Below are 26532 nucleotides of genomic sequence, written 5' to 3' on the forward strand. Positions count from 1 at the left end.
GAGTGGGAGAAGATCATTCAGTCATGAAGCATTGCAGCACAAGCACAGCTACAGACTCTTCCTGAGGATGCCGTCCAAGTTGCATGCCATCTTGGACAATGTCTCCCATCCACAACATAATGCACTGGTAGGGCACAGGAGTACATTCAGCCAGAGATTCATTCCACCGAGATGCAACACAGAGCGTCATAGGAAGTCATTCCTGCCTGTTTACAACTCCTCCCTTGGAGCGTCAGACACCCTGAGCCAATAGGCTGGTCCTGGACTTATTTCCTGGCATAATTTACATATTACTATTTAATTATTTATGGATTTATTACTATTTAGTTATTTATGGTGCAACTGTAATGAAAACCCATTCCCCCCCCCACCCTGGATCAATAAAGTATGACTATGACTATGACTATTCCCCCACAATGAAGTCTATACTTGGTGGCTTTGCCCCTCCATATACCTAACCAAATGCTTCTTAAATAATACTGTTCCTGTGGTCATCTGGCAGCTCATTCCATATACTCACCACCCTCTGTGTGGGAAAAGTTCTCACCTAGGTCCCTTTCTAATCTTTCCCCTCACACCCAGTCTATGAAAGTGTGAGGGTTGGGAGGATGGGAGCATAAATGGAGGGATGTGGGTGTGTTGGGGGCTGTTGAGAGGTGGAGGGTGTAGGAGAAAAAGAGGAGCGTAGGGGAATGTGAAGAGGGGGCAAAAGGGAAATGAGAATGAAAGGTGCGGGGGAGGGGATGATTACTGACGAGGGGACTGGGGAGAGGTTGAATAGCGGCTGCGGTGAGAGGGAAAGTTCAGATATAGGGCTGGGTGAGCGAAGAGGGAGTGTGAGCGGTCCCGGGAAGGGCGGCCCGAAGCCAGGCAGACGGAACTGCACTCCGGTGCGGACTCGAACTTCGGCTCGGCTCGGCCGGGCCGGGCTGTGGCTGCCGTTTCTCCACGATGCTGCAGCGGCTCCTCTCCGTCTGGAAGCGCTACAAGTACCGGCTGGTGCCCTGGATCGCGCTGAACCTGGGCAGAAACCCCAGGTAAGTAGGCGGCTGCCCGCAAACAGCCGGATCTTAATCCGGGCCGCGGGGAAACGGCGGACGAGCGGGCGGTGACTGTGCCAGCAGCGACCTGCGCGTTTAAAGGCCAGACCATGGAGTAGAAACAATTAAAACATTGTCTAAAAGCAGCAATGCAGATTGTAATAAAATGCAAAATATGTGCAACAACTTTTATAAAGTACTATATACATCCAAATTAAATTAGCGTTAAATGTTGCATTTATTAACATATAATTAGTAAGGCTATTCCGAAGTTCTGCAGCAATGAAATGTATTTGAAACATCGATTCTAGATTCTAACATGGCAGCCACGCTAGAAAGAAGAGGAGATGCGTGTCTCAAACCAAAGAAATGTTGTCTCCGCTGGGTTGTGAATGGCGGCGTTGCGTGAGCGCTTTACATAGGTCAGGGGTGGCCAAACTTTTACGTTCTGTGCGTCAATTTTTTAACGCACGAGTTTCAGATGCTCCCTACAACTCTTGTACCCCCAATTCAATTCTTGTAAAAATATGTTAAAAAGACATATTTAGCATTTTACATGATATATTGATTTGATATAAAGACAAGATAAACATTACTTACCTTAATAAGACTTTTGAGTCTGTTTTGATTTTGCCAAGCTTTTAATGCGTGGAGTCAAATTAGTTACTGAGAGCAGCAGAGAATTCTTCAAATTTGAATCAGTCAATTGTGACCTCATTTTGTTTTTAATCAATTTCATGGCTGAAAATGCTTGTTCACATCTGTACGTGGTTCCGAAACGACAGATATATCTGGGCACATTTTCTTAGTTCTGGAAAATGTTTGCCAGAAATTAATCATGTCAGAAGCATTTGGGACTGAGGAAAGCTCATCAAATTTCATGTTCAATAATGAATTTGTTTTCAAGTCAATAAGTTCCATTTGTATCTTCATGATTTTTTTTGTTCACTAAATGAAAATGGGTTTACAAATGCAAGTATGCAGTCCTCTTCTTTAGCAAAATCACAAAAACGACTTTCAAATGACTTTTGCAATAACCTGATTTTTTTCAATGTATTTTGTAAAATTGCCATTATCTTCAGTACATTCAGTCTGCTCTTTTAATTGCGGAATCTGGCTCAAATCCTCATTTCTAACTGCAAGGTGAACAGTTTTAACTTAATCTTTAATGCATTGATATCATTTACTAAGCTAGGAAACAATTTGTTCTTGCCCTGGAGTTTCAAAATCACATCTTTGAGATGGCTGGTAACATCACCTAAAAATGCTAAATCAAATAGCTAATTGTTATCACATAAAAGGGCTCTTTCCTCAGGCAGCTCATTTTTTTTCTTCTAGAAAATTATGAACAGTATTTTTCAGTTTCCAAATCCTACTCAGAACCTGTCCTTTAGAAAGCCAGTGCAGTTCACAATGAAGGACAAGATCGCCATATTCCAAATCTAACATTTCACAATATTCTCTGAATTTTCGTCTGTTTAATCCTTTTGCTCTAATTTTATTATATGCAAATGATTTAGATGATGGAATTGATGGCTTTGTGGCCAAGTTCATGGATGATATGAAGGTAGGTGGAGAGGTAAGTAGTGTTGAGGAAGCAGGGAATCTGCAGGACTTGGACAAATTGGGAGAATGGGCAAAGAAGTGGCAGATGGAGTATAGTGTAGGGAAGTGCATGGTTATACACTTTGGTAGAAGGAATAAAGGTGTAGTCTGGTTTCTAAATGGGGAGAAAATTCAAAAACCAGATGTACAGAAGAACTTGGGAGTCCTTGTGCACGATTCCCTAAAGATTAACTTGTAGGTTGAGTCAATGGTAAGGAAGACAAATCCAATATTAGAATTTATTTTGAGAGGACTAGAAACAAGGCAAGGATACAATGCTGAGGCCTTATAAGGCATTGGTCAGACTGCACTTGGAGTATTATGAGCCGTTTTGGGCCTCTTATCTAAGAAAAAAATGTGCAGCCATTGGAGAGGGTCCAGAGGTGGTTCACGAGAATGATTCTGGGAATGAAAAGGTTAATGTACGAGGGGTGTTTGAGGGCTTTGTGTCTGTACTTACTAGAGTTTAGAAGAATGAGAGGGATTTCATTGAAACCTATTGAATATTGAAAGGCCTAGACAGAGTGGATGTAGTGAGGGAGCCTAGGACCAGTGGACACAGCCTCAGAATAAAGGAATGTCCATTTAGAACAGAGATGAGGAGGAATTTCTTGTGCAATTCATTGCCATGAACAACCATGGAATCCAAGTGATGAAGTATACTTAAAGTGGAGGTTGATAGGTTCGTGATTAGTCAAGACATCAAAGGTGATGGGGGAGAAGGCAACAGAAAGGGGTTGAAAGGGTTAATAAATCAGTCATGGTGGATTAGCGATACAGACTTGATGGACGGAATAGCCGAATAATGTTCCTCGCCTTTCAAGTTAGCCCCTGGTGTAGCCTTTTTTGTGTCAGTTTCAAAGTTGTGTCGCCTCTCTTCCACTTTCCCTGGAGATTCCATGTTAGTGCTTTACATTCGTACATGATCGTTACATTCCATGTTCCAATGGTGGCAGTGCTGGATGGTACATAAGAAATAGGAGCAGGAGTCGGCCGTCCAGCCTGTCGAGCCTGCTCCGCTATTCAATAAGATTATGGCTGATCTGGCCATAGACTCATCTCCCCCTACCTGGCTTTTCCCCATAACTCATAATTCCCCTACTATGCGAAAATCTATTCGACCTTGTCTTAAATATATTTACTGAGGTAGCCTCCATTGCTTCAATGGGCAGAGAATTGCACAGATTCACCACTCTGAGAAAAGTAGTTCCTCATCATCTCTGTCTTAAGTCTACTCCCTGAATCTTGAGGCTATGTCCCCTAGTTTTAGTCTCATTTACCAGTGGAAACAACTTTTCTGCCTCTATCTTTTATGTTTCTATAAGTTCTCCTCTCATTCTTCTGAATTCCAGCAAGTACAGTCCCAGGTGACCCAATCTCTCCTCATGGTCTAACCCCCTCATCTCTGGAATCAACCTGGTGAACCTCCTCTGCACCGCCTCCAAAGCCAGTATATCCTTCCTCAAGTAAGGAGACCAGAACTGCACACAGTACTCCAGGTGCGGCCTCATCGGTACCCTGTACAGTTGCAGCATAACCTCTCTGCTCTTAAATTCAATCCCTGTAGCAATGAAGGCCAATGTTCCATTTGCCTTCTTGATAGCCTGCTGCACCTGCAAACCAACCTTTTGTGATTCATGCAAGAAGGTGTGGTTTTCACAGATATAGCTTTCACCCCTCGACTTCATATGTCTTCTAGATGAAGACCCTTTCTCTCCTAGAGATGAGGTCTTTGGAGCTTCTGTTGACGTTTTTGTTAGCAGACTCTCCTTTTGCATCTGGACTTGGGACCATTGTCTTATACACCTCTATCAGGTCTCCTCTTTCATTCCAAAGAGAAAAGCCCTAGCTCACTGAACCTCTCCTCATACGACATAATCTCTAATCCAGGCAGCATCCTGGTCAATCTCCTCTGCACCCTCTCTAAAGCTTCTACTTCCTTCCACACTTGAACAACACTCCAAGAGTGGGCTAACCAAAGTTTTCTAGAGCTGCAACATTACTTTGCCACTCTTGAACTTCATGCACTAATGAAGGTCAAGATACCACACACCTTCTTAAAACCCTATCAACTTGCATTATCCGGATATGTTATTCAAACGTGTCTGAAGATTTTTCTTTTACACCCCAGGTCCCTCTGTTGAAAGCAGCAGCAAGAATGAAGGGTGCAGGATATCATTTGTGACATTGATCATTCTGGTCATCGTGCTCTGGAGGGGCAAGTGCAAAGATTGGACTGAAAGCTCACTAATTGGGAAATTATAGCCAATTACAGCCAAAATTAGTGAAATAAATATAATCACTGATCTTTAATCGTATATGCATAATGGTCCAACCAAATTTAATTTCATTTGTAGAATTTTGTTCTGGGAGCTTAACAGTTCCAGCTATGAGGGTTCAGGGCGGTACCATTCTTAATTTGCAGATTGTACCTATAAGAAATGACAAGGATTGAGGGAATCTGAGTTTGTCAAATCATTCCCTTGCTGAGGTTTAATAGTGTATGGTATTCCTAAAGAATACAAGTAATCTTCTTACTTTTCATTACAGGACAATACGGTTTGTTCCAGAAACATCTTTGGATAAAATTATTTCTGACTCTGTGATTGAGGACTCATTACAGAAGTTGTTTTGTGCCTTGCTCAGAGGAGATTTGAGCAATCAAACTGAGTTTCTTAATATGCTGCCAGAAAGTATTCAATCAAAGTACATGGATATATTAACTCATTTTCAATCTGTTAAAGAAACGGAAGGAAATCATATGGATTTTAACCCTGAAGGGGCAATGTTTAAAACACTTGGATTCATTATAAGAAGAGCAACAAGTTCACTTTCGTCTGCAGGAAGAGGGGTGTTTGTTACAACAGGAAAGGTGCCAAAAGGAACTCTTGTTTGCATGTATCCTGGTACTGTAGTCATTTTACATTTTCTTTTCAGTTTGATGAAATTTCTGTTGTAGTGTGATCTCTGATTTTTGCTCTGTAAACTGGAGTTGTAATGGGTAGACAACTTAAGAAATCACCTATGATCGTTGCTAAGGGCATGATCTTTCATTGCTCATTCCTCCATTCCTTTCACTTTGTACAGCGTGGAACAGGCCCTTCTGGCACAATGAGCCGGATAGCCCTGCAACCCAACTATTTAAAACTAGCCTAATTACAGGACAATTGCCAATGACCAATTAACCTACTAACTGGTAAGTCTTTGGACTGTGGGATTGCACTTACTTCTGCCCCTTGTAATCTCCATTTTACTCAATTCTCCCTCCCATTCGCATTTTGCATCTCATCTTCTCCTGACTTCGCACTCTTCCCTTGTCTCTCCACTCTGTTCCTATGGTTACTACTGTCCTTTCTCTATCAAATTTCTTCCTAATACCCTATTTGCCCTCTTTTCCTACTCCTTTATCCTTCAGCTACTCTTGATCACTTCATCTTCTTCCCATACTAATTTTCTTTCTCAGTTGAAGGGTTTGAAGTCCAAAATGTAACTAATGTTGGAAGAGGGCATACTTCTTCAGTAGCTGGTTCAGACCAGCCACTGCTGGTTTGAGAAGGTAGACCAGGATTTTGAAACTGGTCAGCAGAGGGAGTTGGGAGTTCTTGTGCGTCAATTGCAAAAGGTTGGCTTGCAGGTGCAACAGGTTCTCAAGAGGAAAATGGAATGTTGACCTTCATTGCTAGAGGGATTGAATTTCAGATCAGGGAGGTTATGCTGCAGTTGTTAGGGTACTGGTGAGGCCACATCTCGGATACTGCGTGCAGTTCTGGTCTCCTTACTTGAGAAAAGATATACTGGCCTTACAGGTGGTGTAGAGGGTGTTCACCCCGGGCTGATTCTAGAGAACAAGGGCGTTCACACGTGAGGAGAGATTGAGTCACCTGGGACTACACTTGCTGGAATTCAGAAGAATGAGAGGTGATCTAGAAACACTTAAAACTATGAGAGGGATAGTAGGGGCTTTCTACTGGTAAGCGAGACTGGAACTGAGTGATATGGCCTCAAGATTTGGAGAAATAGATTTAGAATACAGATGAGGAGAGACTGCTTTTCCCAGAAAGTAGTGAATCTATGGAATTCTCTGCCCGGGTAAGCAGTAGATGCCGCCTCATAAAAATATATTTAAGACATAGTTAGATAGATTTTGACAAAGCAGGGGAATTAAGAGTTATGAGGGAAAGGCAGGCAGATGAAGTTGGGTCCATAGCCAGATCAGCCACGAATCTTATTAAATGGCGGAGCAGGCTCGACAGGCCAGATGGCCAACTCCTGCTCCTATTTCTTGTGCTCTTATGAGGTAATAGGGTTGTGGGGCTGTTGCTAATATTGGTGAACTGTGCTGGTTTCCAGCCTCAAAAGGTCTAATATATATGGGGGTGGGGATAAAAGTTACTGATCACCTGAAGCCCACACAAGGGTGGCTGCCCAATGAAACATTTCCAGGAATCATTATGGGTGACAATGGGCCACGAGAATATAAAACAACAAGAAGCCTGTTGGTAAACAGAGCTCAAATGGTATTGGGGGCAAAGCACAAAAGTGGTTTTGGAATCTCTGGAATGCGAGAAGTTGTAAAATCGTAATATGGCTACTGGGGAGCACTGTGGCAAAGACGTAGCATGTCTGAAGTGAAGCCTTGCAGACAATAGTATGTCCAAGATGAATGCTTATCTCCAATGTATATTTGAGCTAACGCTTGTATCAGGATGAGCCTGCATATCCAGCACATCGTTCTCCATAGCTTCCTCCAATGGGATCCTACCACTGAGCACATCATTCCCTCCACCCTCCTCTCCGCTTCTCACAGGGATCACTCTCTTTTTGATTCCCTTGTCTGCTCATCCCTTCTCAGTGATCTTCCTCCTGGCACTTATCCCTGCAAGTGGGACTAGTGCTACATCTCCTCCCTGACCGCCATTCAGGGCCCCAAGCAGTTCTTCCAGGTGAGGTGACACTTAACCTGCAAGTCCGTCAGGGTCATCTGCTGTGTCCGGTGCGCTCTGGTGCACCCTCCTCTACGTTGGTGAGACCCGATGCAGATTGGGGGACTGCTTTGTTGAGCACTCTCGCTCTGTCTTCCACAGGATCTCCCAGTGGCTACTCATTTCAATTTGACTTGCCGTTCCCATTCTGACATGTCTATCCTTGGCCCCTTTACTGCCGTGATGAATCCATATGCAGGTTGGAGGAGCAACACCTCATATTCCACATGGGTAGCCTCCAATCTGATGTCATGAACATTGAGTTCTCTAACGTTTGGTCATTTCTGCCCCTCTCTCCTTCTCCCTTTTTTCCACTCTCCATTTTGGTTACCTTTTCAACCCTTCTCTTCACCTGCCCTGCACCTCTCTCCATTTCCCCTCCTCCTTCCATGGTCCTCTGTCCTCTCATATTAGATTCCTTTGCTTTAGCTATTTATCTCCTCTACCTATCCCCACCCACCCACCTTCCCGCTCACTTGATTTCATCTGTTACCAGCTTATATTCCTTCCCTTCCCGCACCACCTTGTTCTCAAATTTTAAAGCGAATTTATTATCAGAGTACATATATGCCACCATATACAACCCTGAGATTCATCTTCCTACGAGCAATCACAGTAAATACAAGAAACACAATAGAATCAATGAAAGACCACACCCATATTGGGGAAACAACAACAGATGTGGAGGAAAAAAAAACAACAAATTGTGCAAATAGGGAAAAAAAGAGAAATGAAATAAATAATAATAATAAATAAGCAATAAATATAGAGGACAGGAGATGAAGAGTCCTTGAAAGTGAGTCCAGTTCGGTGGGCACAGTTAAATGATGGGGTGAGTAAAGTTGAGTGAAGATATCCCCTCTGGTTCAAGACCCTGAAGGCTGATGGGATAATATCTGTTCCTGAATCTGGTGATGTGGGTCTTGAGGCTCTTGGATCTTCTTCCTGATGGTAGCAACAAGAAGAGAGAATGGCCTAGATGGTGGGGGTCCCTGATGATAGATGCTGCTTTCCTCTGACAGCATTCCTTGTAGATGTGCTCAATGGTGGCAAGGGTGGTGAATTTGTGGAATTTGTGGCCATGTGCAGCTGTCGAGGCCAGAAGGCTGGAAACTGGGGTTGAGGAGGAGGGGAAAAAAAAGGATCAGCCATGATTGAATGGCGGAGCAGACTCAATGGGCCAGATGGCCTAATTCTACTCCTATGTGTTATGGTCTTTACCTGTGATGGGCCGAGTCCAATGCTTTTTGCGGGTTTTCCATTCAAGGGCATTGGTGTTTCCATGCCAATACTGGAATTTTGCAAAGTTCTGAGAAAGCAGAGGCACTGCCATGCTTTCTTCAGAATGGCTGGATTCAGGACAGATCCTCTGAAATGATAACACTGAAGAATATGAATTTGCTGATCCAATCTACTTCTGATTCGCCCCCAATGACTGGTTCATGGACCTCTCGTTTCCTCCTCCTGAAGTCAATGATCATCCCTTGATCTTCCTGACATTGAGTGAGAGGTTGTTGTTGTGGCACCACTCAGCCAGATTTTCAATCTCCCTCTTGTATGCTGATACATCACCACCTTTGATTTGGCCAACAACAGTGGATTCATTGGCAAACTTAAATATGACTTTGGAGCTGTGTTTAGCCTCACAGGCAGAAGTATAAAGTGAGTAGAGCAGGAGGCTAAGCACACAGCTTTGTGGTGCACTTCTGGAGGAGATGTTGTTGCCAATTCGAACTGACTGGGGTCTGCAAGTGAGGAAATCAAGGATCTAGTTGCACCAAGAGCTATAGTCAATGAAGAGCTTCCTGATGTATGCATCTTTGCTGTCCAGATGTTCCAGGATTGAATGAAGAGCCAATGAAATGGCATCTGCCGTTGACCTGTTGTGGCAGTAGGCAAATTGAAGTGGATCCAAGTTACTTCTCAGGCAGGAGTTGATATTTTTCATCACCAAAGCTTCACCACAGTGGATGTAATTGCTACTGGATGGCAGTCATTGAGGCAGATCACCATATTCTTCTTGGGCACCAGTATAATTGAAGCTATATATTCTGGCTTCTGCCCCTTTCAGTCCCAATGAAAGTTCTTGACCTAAGAGGTTGACTGTTTCTTTCCTTCCATAGATGCTCTCTGACTTGCGGAGTTTCTGCAGTGTTTTTTGTGTGTTGTTCAAGATTTCCAGCATCTGCTGAATCTCTTGCATGTATTAGAATACTGTTTGAATATTACTGGAGTGTACTAGTACTTCTGCATTGGAATGTCACGCCTGATGGAGGATCGGATTCGGAGCCTAATGGGGGGCTTTTTCAGTAGGTGAAGATTTCTATCTGTTTCCAGATGGTAGCAGGCTTCCAGAGTTTTCTTTTAATAGAAAAGTGTATCCTCTACTGCCTCCCAGTGGAATGTTAAAGGCATTATGTTACCATTGCTGAACAGTAGTTACAAAGCTTGTTTCAGTCAATTACTTGGGCAGTTTTTTGCATTACAATTTATTAAAATAGATGCAGAGTAACATGTAGATAAATACTGTGACATTTAAGCTTTCCTATTTCCAAGTCTGACAGGAGTTTCCCCTCTATTTTGTGATTGGCTATAAAAACCTGCTTATTGAGTGTGAGGTGTGTATGCACATCTTTACTTTATTTTTGTACACCATTGTCCATATTTGCCTCCTCCCAAAGGCAGATGTCATGATGAACATGTAGAGCACATGTTTAAAATAAACACATACATGTGAATTATAACCCAGAAGTTCCAAATAATGAAGGCTATTGTGCACGAATTGTGTGAAACATTCTGGGTTTTGTTCACCTGTGGTGCTTGCTGATAAAGCATCAATATGGCAATTGCCAGCTTTTTATCTACTGTATCTCAACAGGCTTTTGTGAGGTGTAGATTTAAAAATTTGAAGTAATTTGTCTGGGAGTTGTATATTTTCAAGAAGTGAGGTGTGAATTCTGCTAATAAAAATAGTGGTCATTTCAATAAGGTAAAGTTATTTTGGATTTCAGTTACTATTATAAAATAGTTTTGCTACTGAAATTCAAGTTCATAATTTTGATTATTCCAGTGCCTTTTTGGCCATTTTCCAAATTGCTCCATTTACAAATGTGAATTGATCCAAAACTGCTGGCTCTGTCCCAACTTAGACCACGCTAATCATTATTAAAAACCTGTGCTTGTTGATCTACATTGGCTCCCAGCACTGCAACATCTCAGTTTTAAAATTCTCGTCCTCGTTTTCAGATCGATTTCTGGCCTTGCTCCACCTTACCATTGCAACCTTCTTCAGGGTTCCTCCGCATCTGGTCTTTAGGTAACTTTCCATTTCAATCACTGTACCATTGGGACCATACTTTCTAGTGCCGTGACCAGTTTTCTTAAGCCCTGCTGTTGCTGGAGGACAGGTGTAGATTCATACTGTGGGTATCCTTCATCCCACATGACCACCAGATTCTTGACCATCAACATCCGCATTAAGCTTTGCACAGCAGATGCTTTCACAGTCTGTTTTCATGTTTCTCACAAGATTATTCTCTTATTTTACTTTCTCCTTCCTTATAAATGTATATCTTCCCTTTGTAAATTTTGAAATGTTTCCATCGCTCTGACTTGTGTTCTCCTTGGAAAGAATATAGGCCTTTTTCCTGTTACCTAATATAATGTTTAAAGGTTATTATCAATAATTGGACCACATTTCCTGCTTAGTACTTGGTTTTATATGAATGGATACTTGCTGTACTCAGTGTATTTACTATTTTAATATTAGCCATTGCATGCCATGTATTTTTAGTTTCCCAATCAATTAGAACCAATTTGCACCTCATTAGTCATTTTTTATTTAGGTTTAATATCTTAGTATAACATTGAATTAAGCCACTCCACCATATGCCTTCATGCTTGCACCCCACTTTACATGTAACTGATGTTGTTTTTATTATTTAAAGGTACTGTCTATCAGCAATATGAACCAATCCTTTTCCAGTCTATATGCAACCCATTCATCTTCCGGTGTATAGATGGTGTGTTAATTGATGGAAATGATAAAGGAATTTCTAAAGTTATTTATAGGTATGTTTTATTCATTAAGTGCTGGTACTGTATTTTAAAACATGTTATAAGTGTGTAATTATTTTTTGAAATTAACGCACAGTGGGAATTTATAACTAAACTCAATGATACTACGATTTGACCCCTATGTCTAGATCAGTATAACTTCTTCTAGCACTGAAAACCTCCGAGATTTCATAACCACACCAAATCTAACCTCTTGTGAGTCCCAAATTCTTATCACTGCTGTGCATCCATTTTACCAGGGTACCTTGATGCCACACACAGTAAAATGCTGCCTGTTTCTCACCACACCTGATCTGTCAAGAGTAAGGACTATGGTGAGGTCTAGAATTAAGTGGTCACGGCAAATCCTAAATGGGGCAGCAGTATGCAAGTTATCGGAGAGGAAGTACCACTTCATGGCACTGCCCACCACACCTTCCAATCACTGCTGCTTCTAAGCTGTGCGGGTGCACGGCCGCACAGTAACTGAAATGCTCCCATGCACATAGCCTTTCTTGCACTGCAGCTGATATTTTATTTTATGTAATGTTTTAATAAAGTGCTGTGCAGTTTTCAGGCCATGTAAAAATTGTTAGTCCGTAAAGCTGTTTTTTAAAAAAAAAAATTAGAGGGAACGTTGCTTCCAACACTTTACCTAGTGCGATTAAAGCAATAGGGGAAAAATTGAAATTGGCGTAGTATTTGTCAATTGTTGGGCAGCAATTATATTGGAACAGCTTCACCAAAAACAACTAATTCTTCAGCGGGGATATTTTCCGTTCCATTACCTCTGTTGTGTGGAGCGCCCCAAGCTATCCTTCACAATGTCGAATGAATCAAATTGGCTGAAGACTGGGTTCTCCAGATGTCTGAATCACGGCAGGAAACCAGGATGGATAAATCACTTGGGGCTTCTGGTTAAATATAGTTTCAAATACTTCAGCCTTGTCTTTAGCTCCATTGTGTTTGAGCTCCACTTTTACCACTGTTGAAGATCGGAGCCAATTTCATGCATTAGCTGTGTAATTATCCACTACCATTCACAACTGGATGACGTAAGGCTGCAGAACATTGATCTGTTAATTGTCGGATATCGTAGCATACATTGTTGTTGTTTGGCAATATTCTGTATTACAATTCTGAAAATGTTTTACCTATTGGATTGGCACCAATTTTACATTATTGAGAAGTTTGAAGAAAATCTTACTTGCTTGGGAAAGGTTATTTATCATAGTAACTAAATTTGCTTGGATAGTCTTATTTCAAGTTCCTACATTTGTCTCCTTTCAGATCTTGCAGTGGACGGGATAGACTTGGTCCTTGTAAAACAAGTGATGTCACTTGGCTTACAGAAACCCCAGTCAATCCATTAGGTGTGGGACAATATGTCAACAACTGTTCTAATGGTATGATGCATTATTTTAGAGTCAGTTTTTTTTTGTTAAACACATTAAAATAAGTGCATTGGAATCACGTAATTAATACTGTATATGTGCACTTCATCAAAGAGCAAACTGAGATTGTTGGAGGGAACAGTAGTAATTGAAGTTGTAGGAATCTCATACAAAATCAAGAGAAGATGATGACATCACAAAAATTATTTAATCATGATGGGGAAAAGCAGGCCTTATTTACATGCTCAGATATTCCCCTTGTACTCAGCATTAAGCTGGCCAATGGTGTAGAGGTATCAGCATCGGACTTCGAGGCGAGTGTCCTGGGTTCAAATCCAGCTGGCTCCTTGTATGCTTTCCATCCATGCTGGGCTGAGCATCAAGCTAGCAATTCAACCTCATTTTAAAAAAAAAAAAGACCATAGGCTAAAGAAACAGCAAGGTTGCCACTCAATGTGCCACAAGGCACAGAGAGGAATAAAAAAGTCAGTATTAAAGGCCAGTGTTTTGCTCCAAGTGGGATTTTTCATACCCATTACCCACCGTTTATAACAAGCAGATTGACTGGGGAAAACAAGGCCTAGAGATTGTCGTAGCAATGGAGCCTTGATAACCATTCTGACCTTTATGTTTACAATTTACAAGAAATCAGGCAACTAAAATTTTTTAGCTGAGTGACTTCATCTGTCTTTTGTGATGTACCTTTTAAGCTTACTATCAATATTTATACTGCTAAAATAAATCACGATTCTTCTCTCGGATCCTCAACTTAGCTGATAGTACAAACATCTCCATGATGGTCAACCTTGCCCATTTTGTTATCAGCAAGGTTCCAGAAGCTCATACAGTGGATTTGGGTCATGATTACCTGTAAAAATCAGCAAAGCCACGTCCTTATTCTTGCTGGCCATCAAAGCTATTAATTTTTTGAAGGCTTATGATCATACCTGATAATTAAAAGCATTCAAGAACTATTATCAATAATTAGGCAATTAAAAACATCATGACAAATAATTACGAATAATAAAGTGTATTGTTTTTCTTACTGGCAATTGTAAAATTTTCATTGAAGTAAATAGCCTGTGGATTCTCTGATTCTCTGCCTGTCCCACCGGGCACAATTATAGAGAAATATATACGGGGGTGGGGGGAGCATGGTAGTGTAGCGGTTAGCACAACACTATTTCAGGTTGGGGCATCCAGGTTTAGTTCCAGTGTCTCTGTAAGAAAATTTGTACATTCTTCCAGTGTGTGCATGGGTCTCCCCTCAGGTGTTCAGTTTTCCTCCCACGGTCCAAAGACTTTGTGGTTAGGCTAGGATTAAATCAGTGGGTTGCTGGGCAGCATGGCTCAGTGGGCCAGAAGGGCCTGTTCTGTGCTATTTCCCTAAATAGATTTGCAAACCAATCCCAAAGCATGTGACTAATGAAACGTTCAACAACTTGTGCTTTGCCATTAGACAGAGTCACCAAATGGAATACGCCAATCAGTTCAGAAGAGTCTGTTTGATTATGTGCACACTAATATGGCAAAAGAACAGAAGAAAATAGGTTGTACAAGCCTTTGCCACCATTTAATATGATGGTGGCTGATCTATGCTGGTCTGAAATAGTGGCATTTCCCTTACCCCACTTTATCAAACATCTATCCAGCTCCACTTTAGAAACTTGCAATGGTTCATCTGCCATTACCCATCAGGCAGAGAATTCCAGAGTTTTATCACCTTCTGTGAGAGCAAATTTTTATATAGCTCAGATGTAAATGACTGGCTGCTTATTTTGTAGTTCTTCCTTATTCAAGAATTCCTCACTGGTAAAAACATCTCAACATCTACCCTGTCAACCCCCCTTAGGATCTAGTATGTTTGAATAAGGTCACCCCTCATTCTTCTGAACTCTTAAGGAATATAAACTTTATAGCCCAGCTTACTAGGAGACTGTTAATCTCCCTTAGACTGTTTATAATGTTACTATGTCACTATGTCCTTTTTTTTAGCTAAGGGGACCAATCTCTTTTAAAAAAAATTTTTTTTTGGCGTGTGCGTGTGAGCGCGTCTGTGCGTGTGTGTCCGTGATGATGTCTTTTTCATGGCTTTTACAAGGGGTTGAGCGAGAGAGAGAGAGAGACTGTGTGGCGCACCACTCCTCACACAGACATTTTTGCAGTATTTTCCCTTTATTTTACGAGGTCGAGTTGCGATCTCAAGACACTCAACCCGGCATGGATGGAAAACGTACTCGGGAGCAGACCCGTCTAGTTTCGAACCCGGGAACCTCCGCTCCCGGGTCTGGCGCTGATGTCGTTGCGCCACCAGCCGGCCCCAAGAGAGGACCAATCTTATGTGTAATATCCCGGGTGAGACCTGACAAACCACCTGTACAATTGTATAATAAAATTAATAATATTATACAATTGTATAATAATAAAAACTAATCTCCCTTTCCAATGCAGGCCAGAATGCCATTTGTTTTCTTAACTAGCTATTGGATCTGCCTCCTAGTTTTTGATACTAGAACACACAGATTCCTCTCTAGTTCACTCACCTGCAGTCTTTCTATCTCTCTCCATTGAGATAATAACCTGCATTTTGATTTCTCTTGGTGCAGTGTATGACTTCACACTTAAACACAGAATATTAAACAGTACAGCACATTCGGCCTACAATGTTGTGCCAACCTTTTAACCTACTCCAAGATCACATAGCCCTCCCCTCCCACATAGCCCTTCATTTTTCTTTCATCCTTGTGTCTGTCGAAGACTCTCTTAAGCATTTTAAGGTATCCCTCTACCACTGTTGTGTATTTAATATTTCTGTAGTATTTGACTAAAATTGAAAATAAATTGATTAAGCATTATTGTTTGTTTATATAATTTGTTGTGGGTTATATGTAAAAATAAGTGAATTGCATACATCATGATGCTAATTTATGATATGTGCACCAGTCGTTTAAAGTAAACATGGTTAGAGTCGCATTCCTAGCTCTCGTTTTCCTTTCAATTAACTTTAATATTTTGAAGTTACAAAACATAACATCCACCACGGCACCCCCCCCCCCCCCAGCAGTACATCCATTCACCTACCACTCTGCCTAAAAAACCTACTTCTGACATCTCCCCTCTACTTTCCACCAATTGCATTTAAAATTGCCGCTCTGGGAAGAAAGGAGTTGGCTGTTCACTCTATCAATGCCTCTTACCCATTTGGCCCATGGAGTCTGCTCTGCCTTTTCATCATGGGTAATCCAACTTTCCTCTCAACCCCAATCTCCTGCCTTCCCCCAATATCCCTTCATGCCCTGACCAATCAAGAATCTTGCAATCTCTGCCTTAAATGTGCAAAAGACTTTGCCTCCATGGCTGCCTGTGGCAAAGATTTCCACAGATTTACCACTCTCTAGCTAAAGTAATTCCTTACCTCCTTTCTAAAAGGACACCCCTGTATTCTGAGGTGGTGTCCTCTGGTCTTATATCAAATTCAACTTGGTTTTGCTGCCTTTTGCCACTTGATCTATATCCTTTTGCAGAATCACAATATCATTAACACAAAATACCCTTCCTTCTATTTTTGTATCATCTGCAAACCTGGGAAGGTTACATACTGTTTGTTCCTCAAGGTCATTAATATAAATGCAAACAATTGCAGGTCAAGAACTGATCCCTGCAGTATTCCATGAGTTACCTCCCTCCTGTCTGAAAAGGACCAATTTGTTTTCATTTTACGAGAAAGACAGTTTTCTATCCAAACTTCCTGTTATTTATGAGCCTAAATGCTAGCATTTAGCAGCAAAATTGACTAATGTGGAAGAACATTGAAAAGTCTCAGAATTATGCTTGAATTTGAGGATGCTAGCAGTTTGGAGCTTCAGGCATAATGGTAAATGTTCTTATTTTTAAGGAGAAAAATATGCACTTACCTTTTATGTGTTTGTGTGAAAAATAGTCCCCTCATCTGTTGTGTTGCAGAAAAAGAAGCCAATGTATGCTATCAGGAATTTGATGTCCCCATAACGTTTCCTCTCGAGTTGCGTCAGTACATTCCTAATGTCAACTACAGGCATGATGTAGGAAGGTTGGTCCTTTTGATTAACTTATTTTAATGCATCAGACATCAGGATTAGGAGATAAATGTTCAACACTTTCAACAGAAATTTCTACAGTGACTGCTTATATAATTGTACTAAAGGAGGAGAAGGATGTGAAGTATTTCTGTTTAATTTTTAGTCACATATTTGCAATTTTTGTTGGATATTCTGTTTCTATATTTAGAAAGATGGTCAAGATTTCACATAGCAACGTGGCACAAAATGTAATTACGTTGCAGTTTTAAAAAATATGCACATTGAATGAAATGGAGTATTTCCCATCAGTGAGATTTTAGGGGTACTGGAGAGAAACTCACATGAGCAGTCTAGAACAAGGAGGCATAACTGGAAATGAAACTTAATAAGGGATGGCGCCTTCTCAGAGAAAAGCTAGTGAAAATCTATGTATAATCCTCTTCCCCCAGAAATGCTGCAAACACTCACCAGTTTGGCAGCTGTGGGTTCTGATGGTGGGTCTTGGATCTGAAACATGAACTCAGCTTCCTGACTGCTAAGTGTTGCTTTTATTTCAGATTTCCAGCATCTGCAGGTTTTTCAGTTTGTTAGATCCTCAAAGAGCTGTTTTTGGTTAATAATTTTAAAAAAGAGGGTGTTGGATTTTTGGGAGATGGTGATTAAGGGTCACAGATTAACATACACATGATAAAAGCAAGGCACAATGAGGTTAAGGAAATATTTGCCAGATCCTGCTCCTATGCTAGATGCACACCAGGAGGCAATTGAAGAACTAGGAGAGGCAAGGAAGGCGGGTGGTGAGGGATTTCCAGATTAGGCAATTGGCCTAATTGCCACTCCCGGAAGAAGTGTTCCTGAATGGAGGTGAACAGGTTCAAACTTAAATGGTGTTTGCAATTGCAAAGGAAGGGGGTGGGGAAACACAAAAAATGCTAGGGCTTGAACTCAATATGTTGGACGATGGGGAAGTTGTTGTGGGCTTAGCCCTGAAGAGTGTTGGATAGGTGCTGAAGTTTTGGATGGAGAATTAAATAATAGTGTTGAATGCACTGAGTTTTCACTAAAATCATATACGATGAGTAGGAACTAGCAGAGAACATTCAAAGCAATTGTTCTCAATGTTTAAAAAAAGAAGTGGTTTACATCATTCCATAGCTATCATCTTCTCTGATCATCATACCTTCTGATAGAGCCTGAGCCAATAGCCAAGATTGAGGGCAGAGACCAAGTTAAGCTGTAGCAGGTTTCTGACGGGACCGATTGCTTACTAGGGGAGATTGTGTGGTATTATGGGGATGGTGTGTAGGCACTGAAAGAGGGACAAATCATGAAAACAAGGCTAGCACTGCAGTTAAAGCCAGATATTGTTGGGACGTAAACATAAATTGTTCTGCCCTCAATCACCCCTGAAGGAAAACAAGCAAACAGCAAAGACAAATACAACAGAGACATGAGGCTGCAGATGCTGGAATCTGGGGCAAAAAAAAGCTTCTGGGTGAGCTCAGTGGGGCAGACAGCACCTGTGGAGTGAAATGGACAGTCAACATTTCGGATTGAGACCGCTTCAGCTGAACTGAAAGAGAAGAGGTAGCCGGTAGGAGGAGCTGGAGAGGCGGGAGTGGAGCAGCAGTAGATGACACCTGGTGGGTGGATCTAGAGTAGGTGAGATGGTTGATTGGCAGGTGGGGGAAGGGAAGGGTGGAAATAGTGACAGAGACTGGAGGGTGATAAGTGAAGATAGCAAAGACCATTAGTTGTAGGATTAGAATTAGGCCATTTGACCCATGGAGTCTGCTCTGCCTTTTCATTATAGGTGATCCAACTTTCCTCTCAGCCCCAATCTCCTGCCTTCCCCCAGTATCCCTTCATGCCCTGACCAATCAAGAATCTTGCAATCTCTGCCTTAAATATACAGAAAGACTTTGCCACAGGCAGCCATGGAGGCAAAGAATTCCACAGATTCACCACTCTCTGACTAAAGTCATTCCTCATCTCCCTTCTAAAAGGACACCCCTGTATTCTGAGGTTGTGTCCTCTGGTCTTAGACTCTCCTACCACAGAAAACAACCTCTCCACATTCACTCAATCAAGGCCTTTCACCACTTGATAGGTTTCAATGAGATCACCCCTCATTCTTCTGAATACCAGCAAATACAGGCCCAGAACCATCAAATGCTCCTCATATGACAAGCCATTCAATATGGGAATCATTTTCATGAACCTCCTTTGAACCCTCTGCAGTTTCAGCACATCCTTTCTAAGGTGACGGGCCCAAAACTGCTCACAATGCTCACCAGTGCTTTATATAAGGCATCCGTTAGTCTTGCGAGACCATGGATCTGCGCCTGGAAAGTGTTTACTCTCCAGGGCGCAGGCCTGGGCAAAGTTGTATAGAAGACCGGCAGTGGCCGATGCTGCTTGGCACCAGTGTCGTCGCAGAGCACTGTGTGATTAAGTGCCTTGCTCAAGGACAGAACACGCTGCCTCGGCTGGGGCTCGAACTCACAACCTTTGCTAGTCGAATGCCTTAACCATTTGGCCACATGCCCAGACGAACCAGTGTTTTATATAGTCTCAACATTATATCCTTGCTTTTATATTCTAGTCCTCTTGAAATGAATGTGAACATCTCATTTGGCTTCCTCACCATAGATTCAACCTGCAAATTAACCTTTAGGGAATCCTGCACATTCCCAAGTCCCTTTGAACCTCAGTTTTTTTTGTAATTTCTCTCCATTCAGAAAATAGTCAACCCTTTCATTTCTTCTACCAAAGTTCATGACCATACACTTCCTGACACTGTATTCCATCTACCATTTCTTTGCCTATTCTTATAATCTAAGTCCTTCTGTAGCCTCTCTACATCCTCAAAACTAACTGCCCTTCTACCCATCTTCAAATTGCCTGCAAACCTTGCAACAAAACCATCAATTCTATCATCCAAATCATTATCATATAGTGTAAAAGGAATCTGTCCCAACACTGACCTCTGTGGAACATCACTAGTCAGCAGCAACCAGCCAGAAAAGGCTCCCTTTATTCCCACTCTTTGCTTCCTGCCAATCAGCCACTGCTTTATCCATGCTAGAATCTTTCCTGTAATACCATGGGCTCATAACTTATTAAGCAGCCTGATGTGTGGCACCTTATCAAAGGCCTTCTGAAAATCCAAGTACACAACATCAACCAATTCTCCTTTGTCTATCCTGCTCATTATTTCTTCAAAGAATTCCAACAGGTTTGTGAGGCAAGGTTTTCCCTTGTGGAAACCATGCTGACTATGGCCTATTTTATCATGTGCCTCCAAGTACCATGAGACCTTATGCTAAACAATCCAACATTTTTCAACCATTAAGATCAGACTAACTGGCCTATAGTTTCCTTTCTTCTGCCTCTCTCCCTTCTTGAAGAGTGGAGTGACATCTGCAATTTTCCAGACTTCCAGAAGCATTCCAGCATCTAGCAATTCTTGAAAGATCATCACTAATGCCTCTACAATCTCTTCAGCCACCTCTTTCAGAACTTTGGTATATATAGCATCTGGTCCAGGTGACTTAGCCACCTCAGACCTTTCAGTTTCCCAAAAACCTTCTCTCTAGTAATGGTAACTTCACACACTTCATGCCCCTTGACACCTGGAACTCCACCATGAAGACTGATGCTAAATACTTATTCAGTTCATCGGCCATTTCCTTGTCCCCCATTACTACAACCCTAGCATCGTTTCACAGTGGTCCGATATCCACTCTTGCCTCTCTTTTACACTTTATGTATCTGAAAAAATGTTTGGTATCCTCCTTAATACTATTGGCTAGCTTACTTCTGTACTCGACCTTTACCTTCTTAATGACTTTTTAGTTGCATTCTGTTGGTTTTTAAAAGCTTCCCAATCCTCTAACTTCCCACTAATTTTTGCTCTATTATTTGCCCTCCCTTTGGCTTTTGTGTTGCCTTTGACTTCTCTTGTTGTCCATGATTGTGTCATCTGCCTCTTTGAGATGTATATATCCTGTGCCTTCCAAATTGCTTCCAGAAATTCCAGCCATTGCTGCTCTGCTGTCATCCCTGCCAGTGTTTTCCCCCCCCCCCAGTCAATTCTGGCCAACTCCTCTCATGCCTCTGTAATTCCCTTACTCCACTGTAATACTGATACGTCTGACTGTAGCTTCTCCTTTACAAATTTAAGGGTGAATTTGATCATATTCTGATCACATAACCCTAAGGGTTCTTTTACACTAAGATCTCTGATCAATTCTGGTTCATCGCACAACATCCAATCCAGAATAGCTGATCCTCTAGTGGGCTCAAACACGAGCTGCTCAAAAAAGCCATCTCATAGGCACTCCAGAGATCTCCCCCCACCCCCCCCAAAGAATCCAGCACCAACCAGTTTTTCCCAATCGAAGTATTGTAGTATGCTGTTTTGGCAATGCATTTTCTATCTCCTGTAATTTGTAGACCACATCCTTCCTACTGTTTCGGGGTTTGTATACAACTCATATCAGGGCCTTTTAACTCTTGCAGTTCCTTAGCTCTATCCACAATAATTCAACACCTTCTGACCCTATGTTACCTCTTTCTCATGATTTGATTTCACTTCTTACCAACAGAGCAACACCGCCCTCTCTGCCTTCTTGCCTGACCTTTCGACACCATGTGTGTCCTTAGACATTATGCTCCCAGCTGTAACCTTCCCTCAACCATGATTCAGTGATGCCCACAACGTTACATCTGCCAATTTGTAACTGCTTCAAGTTCATCTACCTTATTCTGTATATTGTGCAAATTCAAATACAACACCTTAAGCCCTGTATTCACTCTTTTTGATTTTGTTTGCCTTTTGCATTGCAACTTATCCTGTTGACTGCAATTTTGCCCTATCAGCAGCCTCTCCTCACGACAGATTGCCTCTGTTTCTAAACCAGCCACTTCATCTCAGCACTATTATCCACCTTTCCTACGATAATTCTTGCATTGAAATTTATGCAACTCAGGACACCATGCTCAACCTTTTGATTCCTAACTTTGTCTGAGGTCGTACCAACAACTGCCTCCACAGCCTCCTGTCCATTAATAAACAAATGAATCCCCTATCACCACAGCATTAAAAATCGTGCAAAAAAGCAGAAATACTGTATATGAATAAAAGTGAGCTAGTGTCCAAGGGTTCAATGTCCATTTAGGAATCGGATGGCAGAGGGGAAGAAGCTGTTCCTGAATCGCTGAGTGTGTGCCTTCAGGCTTCTGTATCTCCTACCTGATGGTAACAGTGAGAAAAGGGCATGCCCTGGGTGCTGGAGGTCCTTCCTATTGAACACTGCCTTTCTGAGACACCACTCCTTGAAGATGTCCTGGGTACTTTGTAGGCGAGTACCCAATATGGAGCTGACTAGATTTACAACCCTCTGCAGCTTCTTCTGGTCCTGTGCGGTAGCCCCTCCATACCAGACAGTTATGCAGCCTGTCAGACTGCTCTCCACAGTACATCTATAGAAGTTTCTGAGTGTCCTTGTTGACATGCCAAATCTCTTCAAACTCCTAATAAGGTATTGCCGCTGTCTTGCCTTCTTTGTAACTGCTTTGATATGTTGGGACCATGTTAAATTTCAGAGATCTTGACATCCAGAAACTTGAAACTGCTCACTCTCTCCACTTCTGATCCCTCTATGAGGATTGGTATGTGTTCCTTCGTCATACCTTTCTGGAAGTCCACAATCAGCTCTTTCGTCTTACTGACGTTGAGTGCCAGGTTGTTGCTGCAGCACCGCTCCACTTGTTGGCACATCTCACTCCTGTATGCCCTCTCGTCACCACCTGAGATTCTACCAACAATGGTTGTATCGTCAGCCACACAGTCATGTGTATGTAGAGGGTAGAGCAGTGGGCTAAGCACACACCCCTGAGGTGCACCAGTGTTGATCGGCAGTGAGGAGGAGATGTTATCACCAATCTGCACAGATTGTGGTCTTCCGGTTAGGAAGTCAAGGATCCATTTGCAGAGGGAGGTACAGAGGCCCAGGTTCTGCAACTTCTCAATCAGGATCGTGGGAATGATGCTATTAAATGCTGAGCTATAGTCGATGAACAGCATCCTGTTATAGGTGTCTGTATTGTCCAGGTGGTCTAAAGCTGTGCGGAGAGCCATTGAGATTGCCTCTGCTGTTGACCTATTGTGGCTTTAGGCATTCTGCAATTGGCCCTGGTCCTTGCTGATGCAGGAGTCCAAAGTGATATACCTGTTGTTGACGGAGATGACCACAGGGGTACTCTGCACTGGTTCCTTTCCTCTTCCTGACTGTCACCCAGTTTCCTGTGTCCTGCACCTTGGGTATAACTACTTCTCTATATGTCCTATCTATCAACCTTCAGTCTCCCAAATCATCTGGAGTTCATCCAGTTCCAGCTCCAACTCCTTAAAGCGGATTGTTAAAAACTGCAGCTAGATGCACTTCTTGCAGTTGAAACCGTCAGGGACACTGGAGGTCTCCCTGCCTTCCCACATCCCACAAAGGGAGCATTCTGCTATACTGCCTGTCATCCTTACTGCCCCTAATTGAGCAGACATAAAGAAGGAAAAAAACTTGAGCTTTTCCATTCTTTCGCTTGCTCTGAGTGAAGCCTCCCTTTGCTGAAGCCTCGAACAGCTGAAGCCTCACGATCACCACTCTGATGATGGCTGCTGCAACAATGCAGCTGTAGTTGTCCCTGTCTTCCTTTACTTTGCTTAATCTTGTTAATCAATCCCGAACGCCGCATGGCTGCTGGTCAAAGTTCTTTTTCACCGTATCGACCCGCTGCTGCCTCTTATCCTGGGGCAATGGACCTGACTGACGTCCCCTCCTCTCAAAGCTTCCAATGTCAGGATTGGCCACTGGTCAAGGGTGTGCAGGTGATGGGATTTGAAAGGAAAAGAAGTAAATGGGACGGACAGATGGGAACTTTTGGGAGGAGGAGACTGACTGGGAGTGGGGTATGGGGAAGGTTAAATAAACTGGGAGATGAGGGACTGGGGTCTGTTGAGAGGGGCCTGTGTAGTCCATAAGTCGTAGGAGCAGAATTAGTTTATTTGGCCCGTTGAGCCTGCTCTGCCATTCCATCACGGCTAATTTATTATTCCTCTCAACCCCATTCTCCTGCATTCTCATGGTAACCTTTGGTGCCCTTTCTAATCAAGAGCCTGTCAATCTCTGCTTTAAGCAATGATTCGCCACCCTTTGCTAAATAATTTCCTCCTCATGTCTGTTCTAAAAAGACATCTTTGTGCTCTTGGGTCCTGGACTCCTCCAGTATTGGCAACATCCTCTCCATCTCCACTCTTATCTAGTAGGTTTCAATGAAATCCCACCTCATTCTTCTAAACTCCAGTGAGTATTGGCCCAAAGTCAAAAAAATGCTCCACGTAAGTTAACTCTTTCATTCCTGAGGTCATTCTCATAAACTTCCTCTGGACCCTCTCCAATGCCAGCACACACTTTCTTAGATATGAGACCCAAAGAATGTATTGCTTGTATAATATAATTTGGTGCGACATGGTAGTGTAGTGGTTAGCACAATGCTTCATACTTCCAGCGACCTGAGTTCAATTCCCACTGCTGTCCGTAAGGAGTTTGCAAGATCTCCTCAGACCACGTGGGTTTCCTCCGGGTGCTTCGGTTTCCTCCCACAGTCCGATGTCATTAGCAGTTGGTAGGTTAATTGGTCATTGTAAGTTGTCCCTTGGTTAGGCTAGGGTTAAATTGTAGGTTGTTGTGCGGTTTGAAGGGCTTGTTCCACCCTGTATCTCAATAAATACTTATTTATTTTATTTTTAATGTAACTTCAAATAAATTCAAAGACAAGTATTTTCTAATAAGACTGATTGTTTGAATACATAATTTTTACCCTGAGAACTTTTCTTGTGGAACTGGGCAGATAGGAGGATTTGCAATAATATTGAGGACATAACTATCCATTGTACAAGATATTGTAGTTAGAATTGGAGTCCATGTGATGTCCTGAATTACATGAATGAATATAGAGATAAGGGCCAACATTATGGCTTAAAGAGAAAGTATGAAACAACATTTAAACAATAATAAAGACTGTGAAAAGAATGGAAGTAAATGGAAGATGAGAAATGATAAAATGTTGAATGTTTCCCTTTTTAAGTTTTTTTAAATTCTCTATTTAATTGCTACTTACTTTGGATTTAGAGCATCTACGTTTTTGATTGTCAGTGGGTTCTGCGCTACGTGAATACAAAAGCATGGTTAACAACAAATCTGCACACAATTGGATCTTAGCTGGAATACTTATTTTAATTCTCAGTTATAGGAAGTGTTTGGGAACAAAGGGAAAGGATTAACAAATTCAGTAGAGAGCTGACAGAAGTGAGGATTATAATTATGATGGATCATTTGGAGAAATTAAGCCTAAATTCATTGCAGAAAATAAAAACTGCAGTGCTTGATTGAAGTACTCAGAATTAGAAAGGTTTCATAGGGTAAAGAGTAATAGATTATTTCTATCTACTGGCAAATCAGTTGTAAGTATTACTTGTTGCGTGAATGAAATCGCTGAGAGAATTACTGGTAGATACAAAACAGCTTCTTTATTTGCCAAAACAAGGTACAGCAGGCATCATATGGAGAAGCTTTCAGTGGAAAGGACTGCTGGCCCAATGTGGGGCTTGATACTAATTTGCTAACCACAAAGGACAATTCCATATTTACAAAGTATAGACAATGATTTCTTTTGAAACTACATACAAACTTAACACTTTCTGATTCACATCCATCCCACAGACACCCGCAGTGTCTGGACTGGGATCCACAGCTTTTAGGAATCCACAATACATTTTGAAGGAATGGAAGACTGGTAGTCAAAGCTAAATGTAAATGACCTAAACCCAAAAATCACTCTAACATTACTTCAAGTTAGTTCAAAACCCATAAACAGGTAAAAAGCCTATAAGCATAAAAACAAAATATTAGAAGACTTGAGCTATTCATATATTAAAACATTTCATTCTACATGATTGTGGTGTTTACTTTGCAACTTAAATGCTTCATCTGTTATTCATGAATTTACTGCTTTTCTTTTGCAGGCCTTTGCGATGTGTAGTTCTTGTGGCTCTTCGAGACATAGAAGTGGGAGAAGAGCTGTTTTCCAATTACTACACTATAATAAAATAAAAACACTAGACGTCCCTCTTGTGGTGCTTCAGTCCACTCTCTAGAGTTGCACTTCCTAGCTATTGATGCTGAATTCTTGAACCATTTCAAAACAACGTTTTAATAAGTGATAAGTTGGTCTGCCATTTAGAGTATATTTTGAAATACATAACTTTTGTATAAAGTATAACTACTGTTTTGTGTGTAACGTGGAGAGCAATGGTTGTACAACTACCCTTCATCGA

General features: G+C 41.8%; 1 protein-coding gene across 4 annotated transcripts; it reads left to right on the top strand.

The window, feature by feature from the left end:
• Positions 1-865: 865 nt before the first annotated feature.
• On the top strand, positions 866-26318 carry setd9 (SET domain containing 9). Of its 4 annotated transcripts, none has more exons than XM_072252548.1 (7): positions 866-1037; positions 5196-5517; positions 10874-10943; positions 11575-11698; positions 12974-13089; positions 17041-17146; positions 26221-26318. In XM_072252548.1, exons 1-7 carry the CDS (start codon positions 952-954, stop codon positions 26306-26308), a joined length of 912 nt encoding a protein of 303 aa, XP_072108649.1. In that variant the 5' UTR covers positions 866-951; the 3' UTR covers positions 26309-26318. The 4 variants fall into 4 exon arrangements, with proteins under 4 accessions (XP_072108649.1, XP_072108650.1, XP_072108651.1 ...); XM_072252551.1 differs by having other exon boundaries at positions 960-1037; positions 5390-5517; XM_072252549.1 differs by lacking the exon at positions 10874-10943 and having other exon boundaries at positions 5196-5551.
• The last annotated feature ends 214 nt before the right edge of the window (positions 26319-26532 follow it).

Source organism: Mobula birostris, chromosome 3 (assembly GCF_030028105.1).
Source record: "Mobula birostris isolate sMobBir1 chromosome 3, sMobBir1.hap1, whole genome shotgun sequence".
NCBI lineage: Eukaryota > Metazoa > Chordata > Chondrichthyes > Myliobatiformes > Myliobatidae > Mobula > Mobula birostris.